Source organism: Trachinotus anak, unplaced genomic scaffold, assembly GCF_046630095.1.
Source record: "Trachinotus anak isolate AG129_WGS33_773 ecotype Australia unplaced genomic scaffold, CSIRO_AGI_Tana_v1 ptg000032l, whole genome shotgun sequence".
Lineage (NCBI taxonomy): Eukaryota > Metazoa > Chordata > Actinopteri > Carangiformes > Carangidae > Trachinotus > Trachinotus anak.
In genome coordinates this window covers 10,729,478-10,752,582 of record NW_027273883.1, presented here as the reverse complement: position 1 = coordinate 10,752,582, position 23,105 = coordinate 10,729,478, and the positions used below count along the sequence as shown (strand labels likewise).

Genomic DNA, 23,105 nt, shown 5'->3' with positions numbered 1-23,105 from the left:
CCACTGTTGTAAGGACAGCAACCAAGCAGCCGGCGGAGGGCATGTAACATTTCATAGGCCTGCATTTAAATATGATCTGTGTCTGTCCCTCAGTTAGAGGAAGTGACATCAAAACACAGACTCCTTTTGTCTGACGACCTTATCCGGAGGAAGTGAAGCTCAGACGAGGCAGCTGCTTAACCGGAGGGGGAAAAAAAAAAAATCTAAAAAAAAAAAAAAAAAAAAAAAAAAAAAAAAAAAAAACAGGGGAAAAAACTTAAGTGGTTTACAGGAATTTGGACAGATTTGGAAACTGTGTCCAAACCGTCCCGGCCCACGGGAGTTCCGGGGAGGGAGACCGAGTCGTCGGAACCGGTAAACGCCACTGTTCTCCATGCAGTCTGTAGTGTTTGTGGTAGATTTTGCATGACTCTGCTGCCGCCTCTCCACCCGTCTCCACAGCCGGAAGTCTGTGAGGATGGTCTATTGGTTTTTTTTTTCCTCTTCGCTTCAGTTTTTTCTATCCTTTTTTTTTTTTTTTTTTTTTTTTTTCTTCTTCTTTGCTTGTTATTTTCCCAAGCAGGAGGGCAAGCACAGGCACACTGTGCTGTCAGCTAACTGTGTGTTAATCAGCACGTCGGGCCTGATTAACCACAACATGCAAGGAGCCGAAATGGATTCCTGCTGTTGAGCTGTGTCTTGGTGTAAACATTACATATGTCTAATTTGTGGCGTTTCATTGAAGTTAGCGACATTAGCTGCTTTGTGTTGCCTCTGCTGAGCCAACTTATTGCTACGTAGCTGGATCTGCTGTGAATAGCACAAAATCCCAGGCAGCTACTGTATGTTCGCGCTCAAAACGGTGAACACTATACCTTACAGGTAAAGTCCAGTCAAGGAAGTTGACCATTACGTCACATAATCGATGTAATAAATAATCTAGCAGCACGATGTCTGATACTCATTTGCGAATTCGCGACTTGAGCCAAAGGGAACCTCAGCCTCAGAGACCAACATGTCATTCCTGTGTTGCAAACCCTACGGATGGTCCTTCTCTTTCTTTCCGCCATGACTCCTCCTATTAGTCAGTTACTTAATCTTTATAATTCGTCTTATAAAACAGTCTGCCTCTCTCAATGGCTTTATTTATTTATTTATTTATTTATTTATTTATTTACTGTGTTGTTACCAGTAGGATCGTGTAGGGCTGTTTGGGGCCCAAGGCTGCAATAACAATCAGGGCAAAGGGAGCAACTGCCTCAGGAGCCCCGCACCTTCAGGGGCCCTCAAAAACTTCAGCTGACTGTGGGGCATTTAGTTTGCGGTAGTTTGATCGACAGGACTCTTCACAGACATGTCACAATAGTAGGATCACAGATGTTAATGGCTGCTTCACTTTCAGTGTCCTGGTTCTGTCACACTGTCATGTCTTACTGGGACATTTGAGTAGTACAGAGCCATTGTTAATGTTATTGTGCCTTTCCTTCGGTGACAAGTCAAAATATCTGGTATAAAAGGTCTGTGATTGTGTCAAGGAATATGCACAAACAAAGCCCAATATCAGCTGAGGGTGACGAGGACCTGGAGGTGGGTCCAGCTTCAGTACCTGATCTTGAATCTATAAAGAATGGACTTGTGTTAAAATACAACTTTCATTATCAGCTGATATTTTGCTCACAAGGTGCCTATTGCTAAATTAATTAGTTTTTAATGCAGTTACCTCTCAGCAAACTTAGGGCCATGTCATATTTTAGGAATAAGCCTTTAAAAATAAGACATTGTTCCAATATTTATGAGACCGACTTCATCGATCTCCAGGAGGGAAATTTAATGTATTGTTGTAGGTGCAGGAAATCACTGATGTCATTCAGGTCTTATCCCGTTAGACTGCAAATTAATAGGCCACTTAAATATTTATTACTTATTTTTTAAATCATTCCAATAGTGATGTGATGCTCTGTTTTGTTGTGTTAATGTAGACCACATGTGCTCAGTTGCCAGTTCATCAGGAAGGCCTCGCCACAACTATTGCAGTCTAATACAGAAGCTGTGCAATAAAGCCAACCTTCATGAAGGTTGTAATGCTCGGTTTTTGTTGAAACTGTTTTAGAGACGTGCTGATTCAACTTTATGGGCATTTTGGCAGCTGTGGTTTGTGGTGCAGTTGATGTATATCGCCTTATACTAAAAGGTTTTTCTAATGTATTGTCCATGGCATCAGCACCATAAACTACACCATCTATAATGACCATAAAGTTAGACTCCAAGTCATATTACTCTTTTGGTAACAGTTGTAATGTGCCTTTAACCGCTCTGTCCTGTGTCCTGTTGGTTATGTATTTGTAGTATTGGCATTTCTGTCGAAAGTGTTTAATTCCTGCTGTTATTATGTCATTGCAGAAATGATGGAAGATTCTCATTTTAATTCATCATATTTCTGGTCTCCCGTCCCTACTGTGCCAGGACAGGTAAGACTGGACAACACATGGACAGTATGTATTTTCATTAAATTATAAAGTTTGTTTTAAAGCATGAATCCTTGTTCTTAGAATGTTTTTACCCCAGTACCTGTTCCTCTTGTTATGCACCAAAAATTGTCTGAAACAGTATTGCCAGATCTCACACTTCAGAGCTATATCACTTTGTGCGACCAGAGGAATTGGATTGGGGGGAGTCCAGTCTGGTCAAATCAATGTCTAATCAAAAAGTACCAAACTCCCCTCTCTCCCAACAGATTGAGAATGCCATGTTCCTGAACAAGATGAAAGAGCAACAGGAAAAGAGTGCTTCCTTCTCTTCTTCCTCTGCATCGCACTACCAAACAGCTCTTCTCACCATCCCCACTCCTGGGGCCAAGACAGATGGAGGAGGCCAGGCCGGGAGTGCGGCACACCTCCACCCTCCTCACAGCACCCAGAACATCACGGTGCTGCCTGTCCCCTCCACCGGCATCATGACAGCAGGTGAGTCTGTTCCTGCACGAGGGAAGCCACTGGGTCTTTCTCAGTTTGAGACTGTTTTTGTTTACTTCGGTATACATTTTACACGGCATCAAAGATTGAAGTATGATTTCAAAACAGAAAGAGACCAAAGGTTTAGACTGGACCCCATAAGTTTAGTTCTGAACAGTGAAATATCAGCGGTACATTAACTGATTTAGTTGATGAAGACAAATTGAAGTTGCAGAGAGCAAACTTTGCCCCTGTCTGTCTTAAACTTATGCTACAACCTCAAGGTTTTCCTCAAATAATGTAGCAGTAGTGCTGTACTTTCACACTCTTTGTAGCACCATCTTAACACTTGACATGCACATAACATGTTAGTAATACAAAACTGAATACCATCAAATTCTGAACTCCAAAGACGCTGTTCATCTCATACTGTAAACTTGTCCACAGTTATCACCTTTGAATTCTTGGATTTTGCACTTTCTGCAGCCTCTTCAGTGAAGTGTGATTATGTCTCTCTGTCTGCCTCTTACTGTTTCTGTCTCTGTTGGTCTCCTTCGGTGCAGCGGGTCTGGTCATCACGACTCCTCAGGGAACGCTAGTCTCTCCCACCTCCTCCCAGTCGTTTGTCTCTGGTCATCCAGCAACAACCATGATTGTCTCAGCACTCCATTCTCAAGGTGAAATACACATCATGACACATCTTAATGTATGTTTTCTAAAATATAAACAATCAATCACCCACATGCTGACTTCACAATTTATAATTTCAGTACATACTTATAGCTTTAAACAGGGCACCAGAAAAACAGAGCTGATAAAATCAACTTTGGATCATTTAATTCTGTTTTAGAGATTTTGAACATGATCAGACCTGCTGGCTTTTCTGAGCGTTGTTTTTCTGGGTGTCCTTTTCATTAGGCCCAGTCTGTGAGAGAGAAAATAAAATCAGATTTTCTTTAGCTTGCGCTCAGAGTTCAAAGCACATATTGATCTCAGGAGGTACAAAGCAAAAGATCCAGAGAACGAGGAGCAAATAATCTGATTTCTTATCCAAGCTGTGTTAGTAACTTACAATTGTACCCCTTAAATATAAACCAGAAACATCCTCCTCATGCAAGAAGTGCTGTCACAGCTTGCCCATAAAATATTGGTATGTTTTTTATTTTTAAACTTTTTCTAAGAAGCCACATTCACCGTTTTAAGATACTCTTTCACAGATTGTCACCTAGAAATAGGCTGATTTTTTTTTTTTTTTTCTAATTCACTTTTTATTGCTTTTCAAGAAACGGTAACATCCAAAGAAGAAAGAAAATAAAAATGAAAATGACAAAAATGAACATCACTCACATACCACCATAACCTTCGTAAAAGTGGTTAATATAATTATCACTCCTACATAAAAATGGCACTAACAGATAGTAACCAGCAAGTATAGCTAAGCACATGGCTGCTACTCCCATCTCCAATACTAACAACATATAGGGGAAAACATCACATTCACAATTTTATTCTGTTGAGAGAAGCTCTTTTGCCTGCCCACAGAAAGGAATCTTATTGTACCTCATTGTATCTTGTTAGTGGTGGTGAGGGGAAACTCAGGTAAGAGATATCTAATATAGTTAATCTGTGGAATCGTTATCATTTTGAGGATATTTATTTTACGCAATAAGGACAAGCCCAGTTTAATCCAGTTCTGTAAGTTTTTTTAAAAGGAGCGGATCAGGTGTAACTTTTCATCCAGATTTTCTGTTCTTACTCATTCAAAAGTCAAGAAGCACAATTAAAAAATGAGACTTCCTGCACCACATAACAGTATTTTCTCATCTTTTGATCTTGTTGTAGACAAAAAGGAAGGGGATGGGACATCCCACGTTGTCGTGATGCCAGCGCCCTCGAAACGAGGCAGAAAGAAGAAGACAGCACTTCCCAGGGTTGGCCCTGTGGGTGGACCAGGAAATGAAACTCTAATACTGGCTCATCTGACATCTGGCGGCCAGGTAGGAAAATAAATAAATCTGATATAAAAAGATGATCAGATAAGTTAGAATTTTATTTTTGATCGATGACATCTTTGCAGCATCACAGTGGAGACCCATATGACCTGTCAAATGAAGAGGAAGACCGTGGTCCAAAAGATAGCACTAAGACATACAGGTACAGTGCCAAAAAAAAAAAAAAGAAAACAACACCTGCTGTGTGTCCCCATTTCTCCTTGCTCTAGCTGTGGAATGCAAGCACACCTCTTCTTCTGTGTCCTGTCAAAATCAGCATAGAGATGTCGAGCTTTTATAGATGAACTAGCCGCTGCTGGATATAAGCATCTGACACACACTCAGACACCTCTTCTGCACACACTTCACTGCATGTTGAGGCAGAACATGCCTGCTTCGTAGTGGACAGTTGATTCCTTCTCTTTAATGTATTTGACATACAAATACATCAGCGCTTCATAGACGCTCTCTGCACACACTGGACATGAACCTGCCCTCTACTTTCCTCTTTGTCTTTATATAGCATGCTCTCAAGCTCTCAAGCACTCTTGTGTCCTGCTCTTTCACTTTTTATAGTATCTATGTATCTTTCCCCTTCAATTTTCATATCTGATATCTCCCTTGACATCTTTCCCTGTGTTTATGTCCCTTACATTTGACTGAACCAACTTCTGTCTTCACCGACCCCTCTTTCATTATTTAATTTTTCTTTTCTTTTTTTTGTCACATCTTATTTTTCTCTGTGCGTCATTGCTTCATTTTCTTTCCCTCCTTCCATCACCCTCTCCTAATTTCCCCCTATCTCATCTTCTCTGGTTTTCTTGTATCTCCTTTTCTGTACATGTATCCTTCTTCTTCCCTCGTGTTCTTCCATCCTGCCCCACCCCTCCCCCTCCCATTTCTGTGTCTCTCCGCCTGTAGGTGCCGGATGTGTGCGGCGACCTTCTTCAGTAAGTCTGATATGCAGATCCACTCCAAGTCGCACACAGAGGCCAAACCTCACAAGTGTCCTCACTGCGCCAAGTCATTCGCCAACTCCAGCTACCTGGCCCAGCACATCCGCATCCACAGTGGGGCCAAGCCTTACACCTGCTCCTACTGCCAGAAATCTTTCAGGCAGCTCAGTCATTTACAGCAGCACACACGGTACTGCAGACCCCCCCACCCCCATTCCCTGTTACCAACCCCCGTACCATATTCATATTCCCTGTCCTCTTAACTTGTCATGCCAAATTCCTACTTGAAGCCCAGACTCCTGTCTTCTCCTTCCTCCTGGGGAAGAGAGTGGAGTGGTGTGCAGATGCATATTACACTGCCATGTAAACGTTGGCTTGCATGCTACCAGTTCCATCCAGAAGTGACCTTTACAAAAAAATTTAAATTCAAATCGCACCTTTTAAGTTGGGCTTCGTCCATGAAAATATTTTCCATAATTTATACTCTAATCAAAATGGCCATTTAAAATGCATGGAGCTCTTGTTATACGAATTGACACAATGAGAATATTTGACCCTTTCTTTCCTTTTTTTCATTTGCCTGTGTGCACAATTCTTGCCTCCCTGTGTACTGTTTGCACTGCATCATATTTTTTTTTTCCTGCTTTACACCCCTTTACATGTTTCTTTTGTCTGCATGTTCTGTCATCTCCTTTGCCAGTGGTTCCTCTACAGAAACACACAAGTACACATTTAGGAAAACATGTTGAAATGAAAACTTAGGCAGGCTTTGTTCCATTGAGCTTCCCCATGTAACCCACTGTGTTATTGTCTCTTATTGATGCTTTGAATGGTGATGCTCAATGGAAATCCCTCCCTGTCATGCTCTGCTTTCATGCTGTTGCTGTTTTTTTTTTCTTTTCTTTCTGCCCTCAAATCAGTTTACAGTCATTTCTGGAGGCATGTTGATTTGCACTGATCAATTCCAATTATTTTTTATTCAATTCATATTTTATTAATTGTTAATATATTTTAATGGAACATCTTGTGTTTAAATCTCAAACATTGAATTCTTAAAACTGGTTCAGATGGATAGGAGCAAGATTTTCTCTAATGTTGGATGTTCATGTTATATGCAAATTATTTTGTTTGTTCAAAGTTTATATTTATAGTTTTATTTATTTATAAGTTATATTTTATTGCTCAATTTTCTTCACTTGTTTTAGATGTCCTCCTTCAAAGGATTTGATATGTTTAAGGATGCAGGATGTGTTAGCATACGCATAGTATCATCTACTCTTACAGTCCCATGTTCCTTTCTCATAAAATCCCATGTTCCTTTCTCTGTCACCCTCCTGTCTGCCCCCATCAGGAATCACACAGAGTCAAAGCCTCACAAGTGTCCCCATTGTACCAAGTCATTTGCCAACTCGAGCTACTTGGCCCAACATGTCCGCATCCACACCGGAGTGAAACCCTACACCTGCTCCTACTGCCAAAAGTGCTTCAGACAGCTCAGTCACCTTCAGCAACACAACAGGTAAGGGAGTCACCGGTGTTGGGTTTCTCATCTGCCTCTGTGTCTTTCTGCAGTCGGGTTAGATCACCATGAAAGTGATAGGAGTGCATGCATGTACATGTATATGTTTTTGTTGTGTTTTGATACAGGATTCACACCGGAGATCGGCCATACAAGTGCTCCCACCCAGGCTGTGAGAAATCCTTCACACAACTGTCAAATTTACAGGTGTGAAAAAATTTTGATCTCCTCCCAAATGGTGCATGTCACGTCTATGTTATTTCCTGTACTAAAGAACACTACACTGTACTGTGACCCTTTTTTTCACTAACCATTTTTTCTCAGTCCCACCGGCGTCAGCACAACAAGGACAAGCCCTACAAGTGCACCAACTGCAATAAAGGATACATAGATGCAGCGAGCCTGGAGGTGCACATGTCCACACACACAGTCAAACATGCCAGGATCTACTCCTGTGGTCTCTGCAACCGCACTTATACCTCAGTAAGACAAATGTCCATTTCTGAAGAGCATTTCTACATGAAACACTATGAATCGCCTCACTGGCAACAGACACCTGGCAGCTACTTTACACCGTGTAGTCATGTGTCCACTGTTTCCCCTCTGCCTATCCTCCCCTCATCTCAGGAGACGTATCTGGTGAAACACATGGAGAAACACAACCCAGACCAGTTGACTGCACCAGCAGTGGTGGCAGCACAGCCGACACACCAGAACCAAAGCCAGGCCCAGGGCCAGGCTGGAGCTCAGAGCCGGGTAGAGAGTGCAGATGGAGGATCGAGCCGCCCTGGGGGAACTGGAAGCGGACGCGCGGGCGGAGGCCAGCAGGGACAGAGCCAGAGCAACTACCCCCAGACAGAAAACATCCCCTGTCCATTTGACCTGCACCAGTATAAGACGGTGTCTGCCAGTGACATCCAGTACAAACCAGTCAGTGTGGCTGACATCACTTCCCACAAGGACCTCTGTCTCACTGTGTCAGCATCCACCATTCAAGTGGAACACCTTAACCCTTAGAGGTGATGAAAGGAGGGTGTGTGGGTGGGGAAATTAGAATTAATTCAAGAATACAAGAAATGGAGGATGGAGAGTCAAAGGATTAAAGCAATACTAAGATGAAACAAGAACTTTGAACATCTGACTGCCTAAACGATGGTTTGAGGCAGACAGGACAAATGATATGGTGACACAATATACTGAAGGCTATAATTTTGTTTTATTTTTTTATTTGTCTCTTATTTTCTTTCTGCCTTGCTTGATTTGTTTTCCCTTTGCTTAGCTGTCCTGTCGTAGTAGAAAGTGCATGTAAAGGCTGCAATAAAATATGTATCAGTCCATCACAGTGATGGTTTTAAAATGGGAAGAGAGTCAAAGAAACAGTGCTTCTGTTGTTTTATCACCTCCTGCTCTTTCCTACTAATTCAGCTTTGGCCATAGCAATTTATGGTCTCTCTGTTGACAAAATTGGTGGGTAACTGAAGGTAAATTTTTATACTTTATTACAGAGACTTTCAGTTTTTACTCAGTGTTATTACCTTTACTATGTTGTAAAATACATGACTGCAGTTAATTCTTTTTGACCTTAAAAGGGATGTAGAGGTTATTTCTTTTTCAGGAAAGAAAAAATATCAATCAAGTATATATAGATATATACTACCAGTTTATAAATAATGATTGTGTGTTTAAAGGATGTGGTAAACCATATAACCTATTTAGACCCATTTGCAGGCCTTGTCATGACCTTCGGGGGAGTGATGTGCCACTTCATGTTTCATGTAATCCTATTGTACTGCTTTGTGTGTATGTCCTTAAAGTAACGTTATCCAAATGTGTACTTGCTATGATACTTCCACAATAACATATACAATACTTCTTTATAGACATACTCACACATCTGAAATTTGTGTTTTTTCTGCTTATAATACAATAAATCCTGTGAAATTTTCTCATTGGCATTTTCTTTCTGTTTCAGTTTAATACCAAATTATTTTCTTAGTGCCATGCATAAACACATGTACACATTTGGCTTTATCTGTCCTCATGTTTTTATCCAGATTCTGATTCATCAACTTTTTTGTTCAGCTGTTTTATCTGAGATTTAAAAGCCTAACCAGGGATGGGGGCAACAAATTAGATGCAGCTATATACATCTGCCCTATATACATCACATCTGTTGCATTGTTTATCTGTATGTAACAATGTCTGTATGGTCCCTGTTAAATAAAGAAATCAATATAATTTCCTTATGTGCCATAGTGGCTTTATGAGGGGACATTAATTTAGAGCTGTGACTAACATTTGAATCTGCTAATTATTTGCTCAATTAATTGATTAATCAGTCTATAAAATATCAGAAAATAGTGACAATGCCCATAACAATTTCCCATAACTCAAGTTAACATATTAATATATAACAAGTGCTTGTTTTGTCTGTCAGTTCAAATCCAAAAACATTAAATAGCAAATATTCACATTTGAGAATCATTTTGACTTACGAAAATGCTTAAACATTTAATAAGTTATCAAAATAGTTGATTAACTTTCAGTCTATTAATGTATTTATCAATTAATATTTTTTTCAGCTGTATATTCATTACCTTTTATTTTTGTTAAAAACTATTAAGATGTTTGAGACATGTTAAACCTGAAAAACGAGAGGAGAACACAATGCTGATTGAATTATGCTTAAAGGTCTTAATGATGCTGGTCTGCGCTTTAGCATCAAGGCTTATTTATTGTTTCAAGCATGTCTGCTCTGCAGGAATGTGCAAATGTGTGAGGTGTTTACAAAAGTGGACAGTACCATTAAAGGGGGGGGGGGGTCATTGTCAGATAAACCACATTTTTCACACTCGATGTGTGTAATGATACTCGGACTGAGACTGCTTACTCCTCGGAAAGTTAAATCTAAATAGGACAATGTAATTCAAGCCGAACTGATATAAACTCAGGCGGTTTGTGAACACCTCAGCTTGGTTTCGCCCATCATTCTCTGCAGTCTGCAGTGGATATGGCGTCACTTAAAAGTGTAGGAGTCGAGAAACTTCATCCATGTAAATAACGTCAACAAGAAAGCTGTGTGATACGCTTTAGGTAGCAGTACACAGTTCACACACACACACATATATATATTAACAAGCTTGTTTTTAAGTATGCCCCGAAAAAAGCCATTTAGCAACAAACAGAAGAAGAAACAGCTGCAAGTCAAACGGGAGAGAAAGAGAGGTAACTATACTTGCCGTTAGCGTTACCATGCTAGCATTAGCAGTTAGCTAACGGTTCTTGCTCCACAGCTAACTAACCGTACTCCAGCAGCAAACTGTTTGCTTATCTTTGGGTCTGTATGTAGTGTTAAGTAAAATTTCAGGTAAAGCTCAAAGACAATTACTTAGCCTGTAAAATAAACCTCCATGTTTTGTGTAAGCTAGCTTTAATAGCAAGCAGTGTGACACAACTTGCCCTCGAACTTGACCAGTGTAAATTGCACTAAACAACAGCACAGACTTTATTTGTTATAGAAGCGACTAAAATGACAGTCGTTTGAATTTTGGTCCTTAACAAAGCCAAATACAGCGACAAATGATCAAAGGCTGGACTGTAGTGTACTGTCACCTATAGGTTAATGTCAGACAGCACTTAACAGTGATAATATGATGGTTAAATGACTTCATTGTGCTTGATGTGTGCATGTGTTTGTGCGATAGTTAAAGTAGTTCGGTTGAGTTTTGCATTGTAATGTACTTACGCTGTTGCTGCTTTTTGCTGCTCTTTCTTTTTAATATCTTTAAAGCAGTATGTAAAGCACTTTGAATTGCCCTTGTTTATGCAGTGTGCAATAATAATAATCCTCTCTTGCCTCAATTGCCACCAAATTTAGATAATTCATTTGAATATTCTTACTATGTTAAAACTGTAGACTGGGTAGACTGTAGACCTCACTAAGGAGTCACAAATATTTTGCAAAAATGTATTTTGGTCTTTCTGAGTCCAATTATACCATGACTTGAAAGACAATTATCCATTTTTAAACCAAGGCCTGTAATTTTGTTCAGACTCGGAAGAGAATACATCAAACGCTCAAACAAGCATCAAGCAAGTTACTCTCACACATTTTTAAGGCTTAAGTCTTAAGATACATGTATTTAAGATTATTTAGAATTATATTTAAATAAGTATAGAATTCTTACAGACTGTGGATTAAGTAAGTCAATTAATTGTTATAAGCAAGGTCAAATCATTTGCACATGGTGGTTAATTAATTTATCAGTGCAGGGGGCCACTGTAGAGTCGGTGTCTACTTGACATCAAGTCAGTAAGATGTCAGAATAATTTGAAACAAGTACCTCTTAGTTTGTTTATTAAAATCATTTTGCTGTTTATTTGATTTTTTGGCATTTATCCTTGTAAAGGTGCCACACTTACTCGATGGGGACGTGGTTGAGCACACCTGATTATAAACATTATATCACAAATCACAGCTGCAACTAACGATTATTTTTATTATAGATTAATCAATGAAATGTCAATGAAATAGAGGGAAATGCCTGTTAGAATCATCCAGAATTCAAATGTCTTGAATATTGTCTGTCCAAAACCTGTAGATATTCACATTACTATCCTGTGTAACAAAGAACACACTCACATCTGAGAGGCTGGAACCAGCAAATGTTGGCATTTTTGCTTAGAAAATGACTGAAACAATTCTTTGATGATCGAAGTAGTTGCAGATTAATCCAATCAATTAATTCACTACACAGCCAATGTGAGTGTAAAAGTAGCATTTATGTGTGGTGTATGCCTGTATTTGGCCCTGACTTTTGCCCCCGACTTCCAGGTGACACAGGTTCTGGGCCTAGTAGCCGCAATGCCAGTGTGGAGCGAGGAGGAGAGCGACAGTCAGATACCTCAGACAGTGAGACCACTGATATTAGAAGAATAAACCAGCAACCCTTCAGCAGAGAAGGTAGATATGACCCCAACAGGTGAGTTGTCAGTATCATTGCTAATGCTCACTTTGATTGACTTTACCTAAAAGAATGATATTGTCAATGATTTAAGATAAATGCAGATTTTATACTGTGTGTCTGTCATTTGTCAATTATAGAAACCTAAAATGCATTGCCTGGAGCACTAGCAGGGCTCCTTATGATACCTTATGATAATTAATTGGAGCAATATGTCAGAGCATGATAATAAAAGAAAATGAGGCCTGGTTTTCAACGCTGTATTTTAGTGACTTTATTTTGTTAGAAATGGCCTACATCTTGAATTTAATTTAAACTACATCTTAAATTTGGCTGTAGCAAAGTCCATACCATGTAATGTTGTAATCTTATAAGTATTTAGTTTTATCTAAATAAAAATAAATAAGTGAAGTTTATATTAAATAATCACTTTTAAGATATAGCGATGCACAGTCTGACAAAGTAACCTTATTAAGATCCCCTTCTTACTCCTCTCTTCAGATTCCGACTGCACTTTGAGAAAGAAAGTAAAGAGGAGGTGGAAAAGAGGAAGAAGCTGGCCAGAGAGAAGGTTTTGCAGGCAGTCTCAGACAAAGAACTCGAAGTTGACATCAACGACATCTATCCTACAGAGAAAGGTCCGGCTGTTTCTTTAAAGCTTTCCACATGACAGTCTCAAAATAAGCCAAACAGATGAGCAGGGTAAATTAATGGAGTGGGTCACTGCATGACATACTGAAACTTGATTATCAACTGCCAGGTCTTGGTTTCCCACGACGGCCGTCCTGGAATTATGAAATGACACGAGAGAACCTGCTGAGGAAAGAGGAGAAGTCGTACAGAGAGTACCTGGATGATCTGCACTCCAGAAATCCGCCTGGCTCCCTCAGCCACTTTGAACACAATCTAGAGGTAAGTGATTTGATACACCGTGATATATGCTCAAGGACTTTTTGACTATCAAAGTGCCAGTGCTGAGCTGGGAAACTACTTTTGAAAATGGAACAATTAGATGACCAGATGTGGGTCTTCTACTTTCTACAAATTTCACCCTTTCACAGCTTAATGTTTGTATTACAAGTTCCCACATTGTCTCAGCAACCTAAAATATTTAAAGTTGCTGGGACATTTAGGTTTACTACATTTTCATTCCTATTTGAGCCAATAAACACATCTGTTTTTTTTTTTAATATATTTTTTTCTTTCTGAAGATGAAGTTGCATATCCCCTTTTAACATGGTGATATATTACTGTCACCATAAACAGCATACCTTAACATACATTTTTGGATCATTTGCCGATCTTCAGTGTACACACTAGATTTTGGTGTTTTGATGTTCTCTGTTCTTAATAATAATTTATGTTTTTTGTTGTAATTTATGCTTCTATGTAGTCATAGAAGCATGTTTGTTATATAAGAACCAGATTTTTGGTGGCAAAAAATCTCACGCTGACTCAAAAGTTTAGTGCAGCAAACCACTTATTTGCAGGCACCTTTCCTGTGCATAATGGGTTGCCTGTAAACTGATAATTACCCTGCAAACTTGATGTGCCACTTTAATCTAAAATATATTACTGTGTAGGCTGTTATCCAGTGTATAATTCCAGGATGTATAACAAACTGAATATTTCATGCTGGTAAAGTTACATCATGTAGGGATCTGTACGAATTGTATGACCTGCATATTGTCTTGCATTTTCCACTGGCAACAAAGTAACATCACATATTACCTACAAGCTGTGTTATTGCTCAGGCTGTGAAAATGATAACACTGTTTTTCAAAATTAAAAACCCAGCAGATCATTTAATTTCAAAGCGTGGGCTTAGCTCAGGAGGCACATCACAGTGACTCTCATTAATCTAGAGATGATGTCTATTTAAGTTGTGCCGAGGATTAAAGCAGTAGAAAAAAATAACATATGAATAAGCTGCTTGTTTGAACAGGTTGTTTTGCCTCTGTGACTGGATATTAATTTTATAGCATCAAAACAGGGACTTGCATTAAATAGAATAATAAATATTAGCTTAAAGTAGTTTTGAAAAATCATAGACATAACTCTGTTTTGTTTACAACATGGAACATAATTATACTTTCCACTCTTTTTTCCTTTGTTTTAGACATGGAGGCAGTTATGGAGAGTATTGGAGATGTCCGATGTCATTCTGCTCATTGTGGACATCAGGCACCCGGTAGGTGATCTTGTAAGCAGATGCCTGCAGAATGGATCAAGCCACTAGATGGAGACACTTTCAAGATTCATCTCAATACCTGATGTTGCATTTAATATTCATCACATCATTTACCTGACACATTTTTAATTGTCATGTACTTTTGGTGACAGTTTGGTCATCAAAAACAATTGCTCACATTATAAGAGACTTTATTCTTATACTGAAAGGACACATGTATAACGCTGTATCCTGGAATGTGTCAAGACAACATAAAAGTAAAATTGACTTGAATAAAAAAGTTTAAGGACAATTAACTGGACATTGAAGTAGACTTGAGGGCAATGAAAATAAAAAAGGAGAATGTTATCCCATCAACTTCAAAGCCAAATGTTACCAGGTCTGAGCTTATAGAAGTAAAATTTAATTTTATGAGCAGTTGTCTGTATTTACAGGAAAATCTGGTCCTGAATGTTTGACAACAAATTGAAAGGGTTATTTTATATATTTTTATATTGTTATTTTTTTATATTTTTATCCCTAACACATTTTTGCATTGTCTCAAAGTATTTCAAACTGACCATTTGTTTCCCTTAATAAGGTTAATAAGTTAAAATCTTATGTATATTGTTGTGATTTTGCTGATGAACTCAGGGAAATTTGCTGTATTTAACTTACTACTCTGTTTATTGTGTCCCAGTGTGATTAACTGCTCATGATTTCAAGTTAAAATGAAACCCACTTCTTAGGATCTAAATATAAGATGTCTGCTTCTTTTTAACTTTCATTCCAGACATACTTAATGTGAATTCACTTCACTTTATTTAGGGTTTCTATTTTCAATGCTAAGTTAAAAACAGCACAACTTTTCTTGGGGCTTTTTAATAATGCTTTGATTTAGTGGTTTATTTGATGAATAGGCCATTATTATTATTATTATTTTGACAAGGTTTTTCTTCATTTAAACCACCTGCTAGGTGCTGCAGTTCCCTCCAGCCCTGTACCACTACATTACAGGAGAGCTACAGAAGCAGGCTATCCTGGTGTTGAACAAAGCTGACCTGTGTCCTCCTCCACTGGTGATTGCCTGGAAACACTACATGACCTCTCAGTTCCCCCACCTGCAAATAGTCTGCTTCACCTCCCACCCTGGACAGCCCTACAGCACAGGTGAGGAGAGGGAGAGTGGGGGAAGGGAAAAACCTGTGGATTGTGGTGGATAGTGACGCATAAAAAAATATGATATCAGGATGACAGGGAAATTGAAATAAACCTCACACTCATCAAACTTATTTCAGTATTTCATTTATTTTATCACCAGAATACCCTGCTTTGTGTCTGTCTGCAGCTCTTGTGGCAATAAGAATGACTGTCTCTCCCTCTGCTGGCTTATAGTGCTCCAGAAGAAGAGGATGAGAAAGAAGACTGGCTGGAGTCATGCTGGAGGTCCTATAGATATCTTGAAGGCCTGTCAGGAGATCACAACTGGAAGAGGTACGTGTCTGCTCTTCATGTAGCATACTTATAATAAAACTATTGTAATAGCACAGCCATGAAGTGTTCCACGTTACTATTTCCACCTGCACATTTGTGTTACCTCTTGTTTCTTCACAGTTGACTTATCTAGCTGGGAGCAGAAGATTCAGAGAGATGCTGTTGCAGAGAGATTCGATGGGGAACGTGCAGATGATGGAGCAGAGTCTGTGCTGATGGAGCATCAAAGTGATAGTGCGATGGAGATGAGCAGCCTATCACAGGAGCTCTACAAAGATGGGGTTCTCACATTGGGCTGTATAGGTATGATTCAGAGAACTGAAGCTGTGTAGCCAGATTGAAAAAGCTTCTCTGTTTGATTTCATTTAATGTGATGGAAAAACGACAGGGTCCACTCTGTCTCTTATTAGACTTGTTGGATGTCTAAAATCCACAGTGCTTCAATGGGATATTCTAAAAGTAAAAACTATTTTTGCTCGACTATTACAACCTAATGTTTTTGACAAATGTAAAACGTGTCTATATAATGAAAATAATACTACATCTTCTTGTCTAAAATACACTGGGGTTAAGGGCATCAGACTTAAAGTAAAATTCCTAAGGACAGGCACTAAATTTTACCAATTGATGACTTTAGCAAACTGAACTAATATCATAATTTGTAGATCCAAAAGACTGGTCATAAACGCATCCTGTTTTTCCAGGCTTTCCAAATGTTGGTAAGTCATCTGTTATAAACAGCCTGGTTGGGAGGAAGGTGGTGAGCGTGTCTAGAACCCCAGGCCACACCAAATACTTCCAGACCTACTACCTCACCCCAACAGTCAAACTCTGCGACTGCCCTGGATTGGTCTTTCCCTCGCGTGTCAACAAACAGTTACAGGTACAAACCCACTTTTGTGTACTACAAAGCAGATATGACTTTCAGTTTACTCGCTTGTTTAGGCTTAGTGGAAACTTAACTATGTTGAACAGTACATTCACACAGCTCTTGGAAAATGTATTATTGATTTTATACATTCCCACTTGATGACTTTCAAAGGCTCTTGATGGATTCCAGGGTCGTTTTGTGTGATGGCTGCTCAACTTTTCAAGCAGTTTTTTAATGCTATCTTGCCATTTTCGATCATGATTCTGGACTTCCCTTTGGTTTTTTTTTTGTTTGTTTTGTTTGTTTTTTTCATTGAGCTTCTTTACTTTCACATACTTGTTTTTTTAACCTTTGCCTTTGTGTTTATGTTCAATAGATTCTGGCAGGCATCTACCCAGTGTCTCAGCTGCAGGAGCCTTACAGCTCAGTTGGTTATCTGTGTGAGAGGACCCCGTTCCTCTCTGTGCTGAAGCTCAAACATCCCATTTTGCTGGAGAATGAACCCCATCATAGAAACCAGGGGTCTGACGAGCTTAGCTGGACTGCGTGGGATGTGTGCGAGGGTAAGACAATTCAAAGTGAAATCAAGCTGTTTTTGTTTTGTGAATTTTTTAAGGGTATGGGAATCATATGTGCACAGTAGCTGGCCCACTTTACTGCTACTTACCAGCCCATCGTCAATCGTAATACAGTATATCAACATCTAAGCCATTCACAATTAAAAGGCAGTCCCCACTTTGATCCAGTGAAGTACAAAGCTGTCTTTTTTTCTTTTTGTTAACTAATCCCATGGAAAAACGTCAATGGTTTCTGACATCCTTAGCCTTTCTGTAGCATTTAGCTTCAAGCTCATTCATTCCTACTAAGAGTGTAAATTTTCAGCAGTGAGTTACAAATATACTGTGCAAAAATATAATTGCAACACTTGTGTTATGAGTTGAAATAAAAGAGCTAAGTTTTTTTTCTACACATACAGGGGGTTTATTTGTCTTCTGTTTTCTTCTCAAATGTGTTTAAATCCATGTGAGCATTTCTCCTTTGCCAAGATAATCCATCCACCTGTAAGGTGTGGTATATCCAGATTGTGATTATTCTGATTACAGTGATTATTGCACAGATGGGCCTTGGGCTTGACACAATAAAAGGCCAGTCTAAAATCTTAGATCTTTTATTTCAACTCATGAAAAATGGGAGTGAAAACAGAAGTGTTACATTTATATTTTTGTTCAGTATTTATACTTTCATTATTTAATTCATAAAAGGGATAAATCACTTCCTAAAACAGCTGAGTAGTTGTTATAAAATGTTACTCAAACAGGAGTAAATACTGTATTTTTTGGGTGTGTTCACTTGGTGTGTTCATTTATGGCAGCAGGGTTGTGTAAGTGACTCAAAATACCCATGTTCATTTTTATGAAGAACATGTTATTGATGAGTTTTTCGAGAAGAGTGGATGTCCATGTCACAAAGGAACAAGCCAGACAATACATGTCTGTAGAATAGCCAGACTTTTCTTTTATTTATGGCTAATACCATGATATGTTATACTGTCATCAAAACCTCTCTCTTCCTTACCTCTTTGTGTTCTTTAGCTTGGGCAGAGAGGAGAGGATATAAGACTGCAAAAGCAGCTCGCAACGATGTTTATCGTGCTGCTAATAGTCTCCTGCGGTTGGCAATTGATGGCAGATTGTGCCTTTGCCTCAGACCACCTGGCTACAGCTGCCTGAGAGGTAAAAGAGGTTCCTCCACTACTAATAATTTTAGCTGCAAGTGTATTTAAAAAAATGAAACGGCAAGTGGTTAGAATTATTTCATTTTGCAAATTATTTATGGTCTACAGAGCATTGGGAAAATCACCCAGACTTGCCAGAGATTATGGCTCTACAAGGACGGACAACAGAGGAGGAAGGCACCGGAGAGAGGGACGATGAGGAGGATGGAGAGTCCAGCACTGAGCCAGAGGAAGAGAGAGACAGGGATGCAGATGATGATGAGGATGGGGATGATGAAGATGAGGGGTTTGGACATCCAAGACGGAAGGACGATAAGCCATCTGGCTTCACCGTTAACATGTACAATGTCCTGCGGGAAAATGAGTGTGAGTGATAACAGAGGGACAGACGAGCAGGAATAAGTTGTTTCTCTTCCCTGACTTTTCCCCAGTGCACTTTCATTCCTTTTATTTGCCAAAACCTGCATTCCTTCTCATTTCTTGCATATCCACTCCTCATATTACTTCCTACTCTGTACCTGAACATGATCTATTCTAATGAATTCACCCTGTCTCCTTCTCCCTATTATATACAGAGCATATTCATGTATTCCATGTTGTGCCTCTGCTCCGCTTGTTCATCCATCAAACTTGTTCTTTAATATTGTTTCTAGGAATGGGTTTGGTTTGGGTTGGTTTGGATTGATTTAATCTTTCTTTTTGCATGTAGTTCTTAAAGACAACTGAACAAGTAACTTCCCTAAGCCTGGAATAATCAATCAACTGGTTTTCAATCTCTTTATTGATAAGTGACCTCACAGCTGAGATGCCAAAGTTCAGGAAAGGTTGAAAAAACAAATCAGATGCACTGTTGATATGATGTCATTCACTGGAGCAGCCGTTTGGCTCTCAGAGCAGCTTGAGATTTAAGACCACAACTCTAAATCTTCCCCATAGACCATACTATGTCTCAACTTTGGTTAAAGGGTATGGGATGAGATATGAGAGATAAAACCAATATTTCTCAGACAGTTTTTCAGTTACCAGTATTACAATTCTTTTAGAGATTCATTTATCTGAACTTGGTTTTCATTTAGATTATACTGTATCCGAGAGTGGTATTTTATTAGGTGTGATTCTACACAGGCAATAGGACATTTCTGAACATTTCTTGGATAGGGGAGGGAAAAGGGGTGTTTAATCCTGTATTGCTGGATGAGGCTATTTCAAGAATTTAACCTGTAGTGTTTTAACTACTACAAAAATTATCCATAGATGCTGATAGAGATCTACAGTGTGTAGTGCAGGATTTGGCTACACTCATTCAAGTTTTACAGCAGCACAGTGGAATGATCCATTTGAGACTGCTTAAAAATCAGTTAAAGGTATAGTTTGACATATTTGGGCATATGTTTATCTTTCTTCCCAAGAATTAGATGAGAAGATTGATGCCACTGCATCTGTATGGCAAATATGAAGTTGGAGATGGAAGACAGTTAGTTTAGCTTAGCACAAAGATTGGAAAACAAGAGGAAACAGCTAGCCTGGCTCTACCAGCACCTCCAAAGATAATCACCATATTATATTTTGTTTGTTTAAGCTGTGCAAGTGTAAAAATTACACATTGTGGTTTTACAGATTATGTGTTGGACTACTTCTTTGTGCTAGGCTATCAGTGAAGAGCCTAGGTAGTTACTTGATGTAACTGAATTTTAGAGGTTCTGGTCGTCTGAGTTTGTTACCTTTGGACATAGCCAGGCCTGTTTCCAGTCTCTGTGCTAAGCTAAGCTAACCAGCTGCTGGCTGTGGCTTCATATTTGCGGTATCAATCTCCTCATCTAACTCTCGTCAAGAAGTTGAACAAGTATCTCTACCAAAATGACAAACTGTTTCTTTAACCACACAGAAAGAGAGACTGGTCTCTACAGCTCCCATCTGTCCTTCATTATAAATAACATTACACACTCCATCCTGCAATGTTGGTTTTATGAAATATAACTATGACAGTGTTCAAATTCAAGACCTGCTGCAGATGTTCCTCATTCTTTGTCCACCCGTTTTTTTTTTTTTAATTTAACTTTCTCTTAAAACTAGAAAACTGACAATTTTGCTGTTTGACCAGTCTCTCTCTCTCTCTCTCTCTCTCTCTCTCTCTCTCTCTCTCTCTCTCTCTCTCTCTCTCTCTCTCTCTCTCTCTCTCTCTCTCTCTCTCTCTCTCTCTCTCTCTCTCTCTCTCTCTCTCTCTCCATCTCTTTCTCTGTGTGATGGCCCCGCTACAATCCTGAGTGCTGTATTATTATTGTGTGCTGCTTCATGTTTTCACTGTGGAAACTCTACAGCACAGTGCTGTGTTACCATGTAATACATCACACTGCAGCCAAATGCAGTCATTTCTACCATTGGTACAATGTGAAGCAGTTACTCAACACTACCATGGTGTTAGAAACACAGCAGACTTTTGGCTGTGTTCATGTGGATTTTTGGTTTTTGGAAATATTCAAACTGTATTTGGAGAGTGTGGTGTGAAGGCTTGAGGTGTGTTCAGGCTATTTGCTGCATTCCCCATTTCATTCCTAGTATGCCTAATGACGAACTGGACTGCTTTCTGCAATAAAAAAATACTCCTCTAAACAATCTTGGTGTCTGTTAGTGTATTCTTATTTTTGGTTTATGTTATGACCTGTGAACAAGTTAGCACTTTTTGCAATCAACTCAGTTGAGCAGCATTTTTCGCAGGCATGTCACGTCTTTGTACCATATTTTGTTAGATTTTTGTATCACATGTATATTGTCAATTTCATCTTTTTACAAAGTACTTTGAACTACTTTTTCTAAGTAGCTTTAGTTAAATAGATTTCTTCCTATGGTAGCTTTACTGCAGTTCAACATCTTTCAATGTAAGGTAATTGGAAGCTTGCAAAGCAATGCTTTCAAAGTAGCTTCCCCATCATTGAATTCAAAGCAGAAAAGTTCTGAGAGCTCCAGAGGAACTAGTGTAAGAAGGAAGAGGACAGAGGTGCCATCAGAGCTGAAGTGGACCAAAAAGAGATCTGAGCCTCCTTTCAAATTAACTTAGTGCAATTAACTTTTTTTTTTGGTCCACTTTAACAGGAATTACTTTGGTTCATTTAAGAAGAACAGCACAGCTGCTCTTTTTACTTCTGTGAATACTGATTTTTTTCAGACATCGTGGGTTTAAAGTCAGGATTTTATCAGTGCAGAGCAGCAGCTTAAGCATCTTAATGCGCCATGTTTCAGTCATAATTTCTCATGTTCAGTTGTCTGACAAACATGTAAATGAGAACAGCTTTATTGGGAATTCGGCTGTATTATAATACTATATACATGAGCGCAGAGAGTAGGAGAGAAGCAAACAGATCAAGGGCTGAAACCAGCTGACACGGCTTTGCAGAATGCAAATAGCCTTCGACGTGGTGCAACCATGTGCTAGGTTTTGAACTAATCTTGTTTAAAAAAAAAAAAGTCACCCACACACCACTCAAGTCTCCCTAATTCCAAATATACATAATTAAACCAAGAACAGATGATGTGTAAACTCTTCTTTTAATTGATTTGACAAAACTTGATGGGAGTTTTGTGATCAAATGGACAGCTTGTGTCAGACTAATTACACTTGGAATACTGCCTGAATGCCGACTAGACACAGGCAGAAATGTATTCTCATGGAGATGTTAGAGCTGTATGGCTAAAGTTGTCTTGTAATTAGTTAGGGGACTTCCTTTTATTAGTACCAAAGACAGATAATTACAACGATGAGATTTACTGATTGCAACAATCAGCTACACTCTACACACATCTAATTAAAAGTCCTCCCAAACTACTTAATTGGTAAATTTACAGATGGGCGATATTTAAAGCAGATAGCATGAAATGAAGTAAAATGTACCCAACCACAAAATCATTAAGGAATAATTCAACTTATTAGCAAGCTTGAGCTTTCATGGTGTAATTATTTGTAAACAGGGCTCCTTAACATGACTTCTTTCAACTGAAACTAATTATTCTAAATATTTGTGCATATGGAGACAATACTATTAGCTCTGTAATAACCAAGTGATATGGTTAATGTATTATGGGATAGATTCCAACCTGTGTATGAGGTGTGGAAGATGAATAAATAAATAGTCCAGTTTTGAAAGCTATTGGCTTCTGCAATGCCACAAATCAGGCTGAGAGAAAATATTTGAAGAATCCCATATCTCATTTTAAGAAATACTTGGAACTTGTGCTGTGTGTGATTTATTTGTCCTCTTGTCCTCTGATCCCTTGAAGAGCGAAGATGAGAATCAACAGTCTTGAAAAGGTGCTGCAGAGGGATATGTTGTGAATCTGCTTCTGTTGTAATGGTGTTTGTTTATCAAAGCACCTCCAGTTTTCAATTTCATTCCACTGAGTGTCTTACACGGCTACATTTAATAAAACAGGATATGCTTGGGAGGAAGAGCGTGAGTCAAACAATAAAAGAATAACTCAGA

General features: G+C 39.0%; 2 protein-coding genes across 7 annotated transcripts; both read left to right on the top strand.

The window, feature by feature from the left end:
• The first annotated feature begins 132 nt into the window (after positions 1 to 132).
• On the top strand, positions 133 to 9,341 carry znf384b (zinc finger protein 384 b). 6 transcript variants are annotated; one of them, XM_071470574.1, is made up of 11 exons: positions 142 to 354; positions 2,380 to 2,447; positions 2,714 to 2,942; positions 3,494 to 3,607; positions 4,773 to 4,927; positions 5,008 to 5,084; positions 5,843 to 6,067; positions 7,229 to 7,396; positions 7,525 to 7,603; positions 7,721 to 7,879; positions 8,024 to 9,341. In XM_071470574.1, exons 2-11 carry the CDS (start codon positions 2,382 to 2,384, stop codon positions 8,411 to 8,413), a joined length of 1,662 nt encoding a protein of 553 aa, XP_071326675.1. In that variant the 5' UTR covers positions 142 to 354; positions 2,380 to 2,381; the 3' UTR covers positions 8,414 to 9,341. The 6 variants fall into 6 exon arrangements, with proteins under 6 accessions (XP_071326678.1, XP_071326675.1, XP_071326677.1 ...); XM_071470571.1 differs by having other exon boundaries at positions 215 to 354; positions 2,380 to 2,471; XM_071470575.1 differs by lacking the exon at positions 142 to 354 and adding an exon at positions 543 to 861.
• A 1,058-nt stretch (positions 9,342 to 10,399) lies between these two features.
• Positions 10,400 to 20,855, top strand: gnl1 (guanine nucleotide binding protein-like 1). Its single transcript, XM_071469774.1, has 12 exons — positions 10,400 to 10,621; positions 12,231 to 12,378; positions 12,862 to 12,998; positions 13,121 to 13,272; positions 14,480 to 14,551; positions 15,508 to 15,700; positions 15,926 to 16,024; positions 16,145 to 16,327; positions 16,729 to 16,907; positions 17,272 to 17,458; positions 18,488 to 18,628; positions 18,739 to 20,855. Exons 1-12 carry the CDS (start codon positions 10,549 to 10,551, stop codon positions 19,002 to 19,004), a joined length of 1,830 nt encoding a protein of 609 aa, XP_071325875.1. The 5' UTR covers positions 10,400 to 10,548; the 3' UTR covers positions 19,005 to 20,855.
• The last annotated feature ends 2,250 nt before the right edge of the window (positions 20,856 to 23,105 follow it).

Coding starts and splice junctions, on each gene's coding strand:
- znf384b (XM_071470571.1), top strand. CDS start 2,382: ATGATGGAAGATTCTCATTTTAATTCATCATATTTCTGGTCTCCCGTC. Junction 2,472..2,713: donor GACTGGACAACACATGGACA/GTATGTATTTTC, acceptor CTCTCCCAACAG/ATTGAGAATGCCATGTTCCT. Junction 7,604..7,720: donor CACAACTGTCAAATTTACAG/GTGTGAAAAAAT, acceptor ATTTTTTCTCAG/TCCCACCGGCGTCAGCACAA.
- gnl1 (XM_071469774.1), top strand. CDS start 10,549: ATGCCCCGAAAAAAGCCATTTAGCAACAAACAGAAGAAGAAACAGCTG. Junction 16,908..17,271: donor GTGTCAACAAACAGTTACAG/GTACAAACCCAC, acceptor TATGTTCAATAG/ATTCTGGCAGGCATCTACCC. Junction 17,459..18,487: donor TGCGTGGGATGTGTGCGAGG/GTAAGACAATTC, acceptor TGTGTTCTTTAG/CTTGGGCAGAGAGGAGAGGA.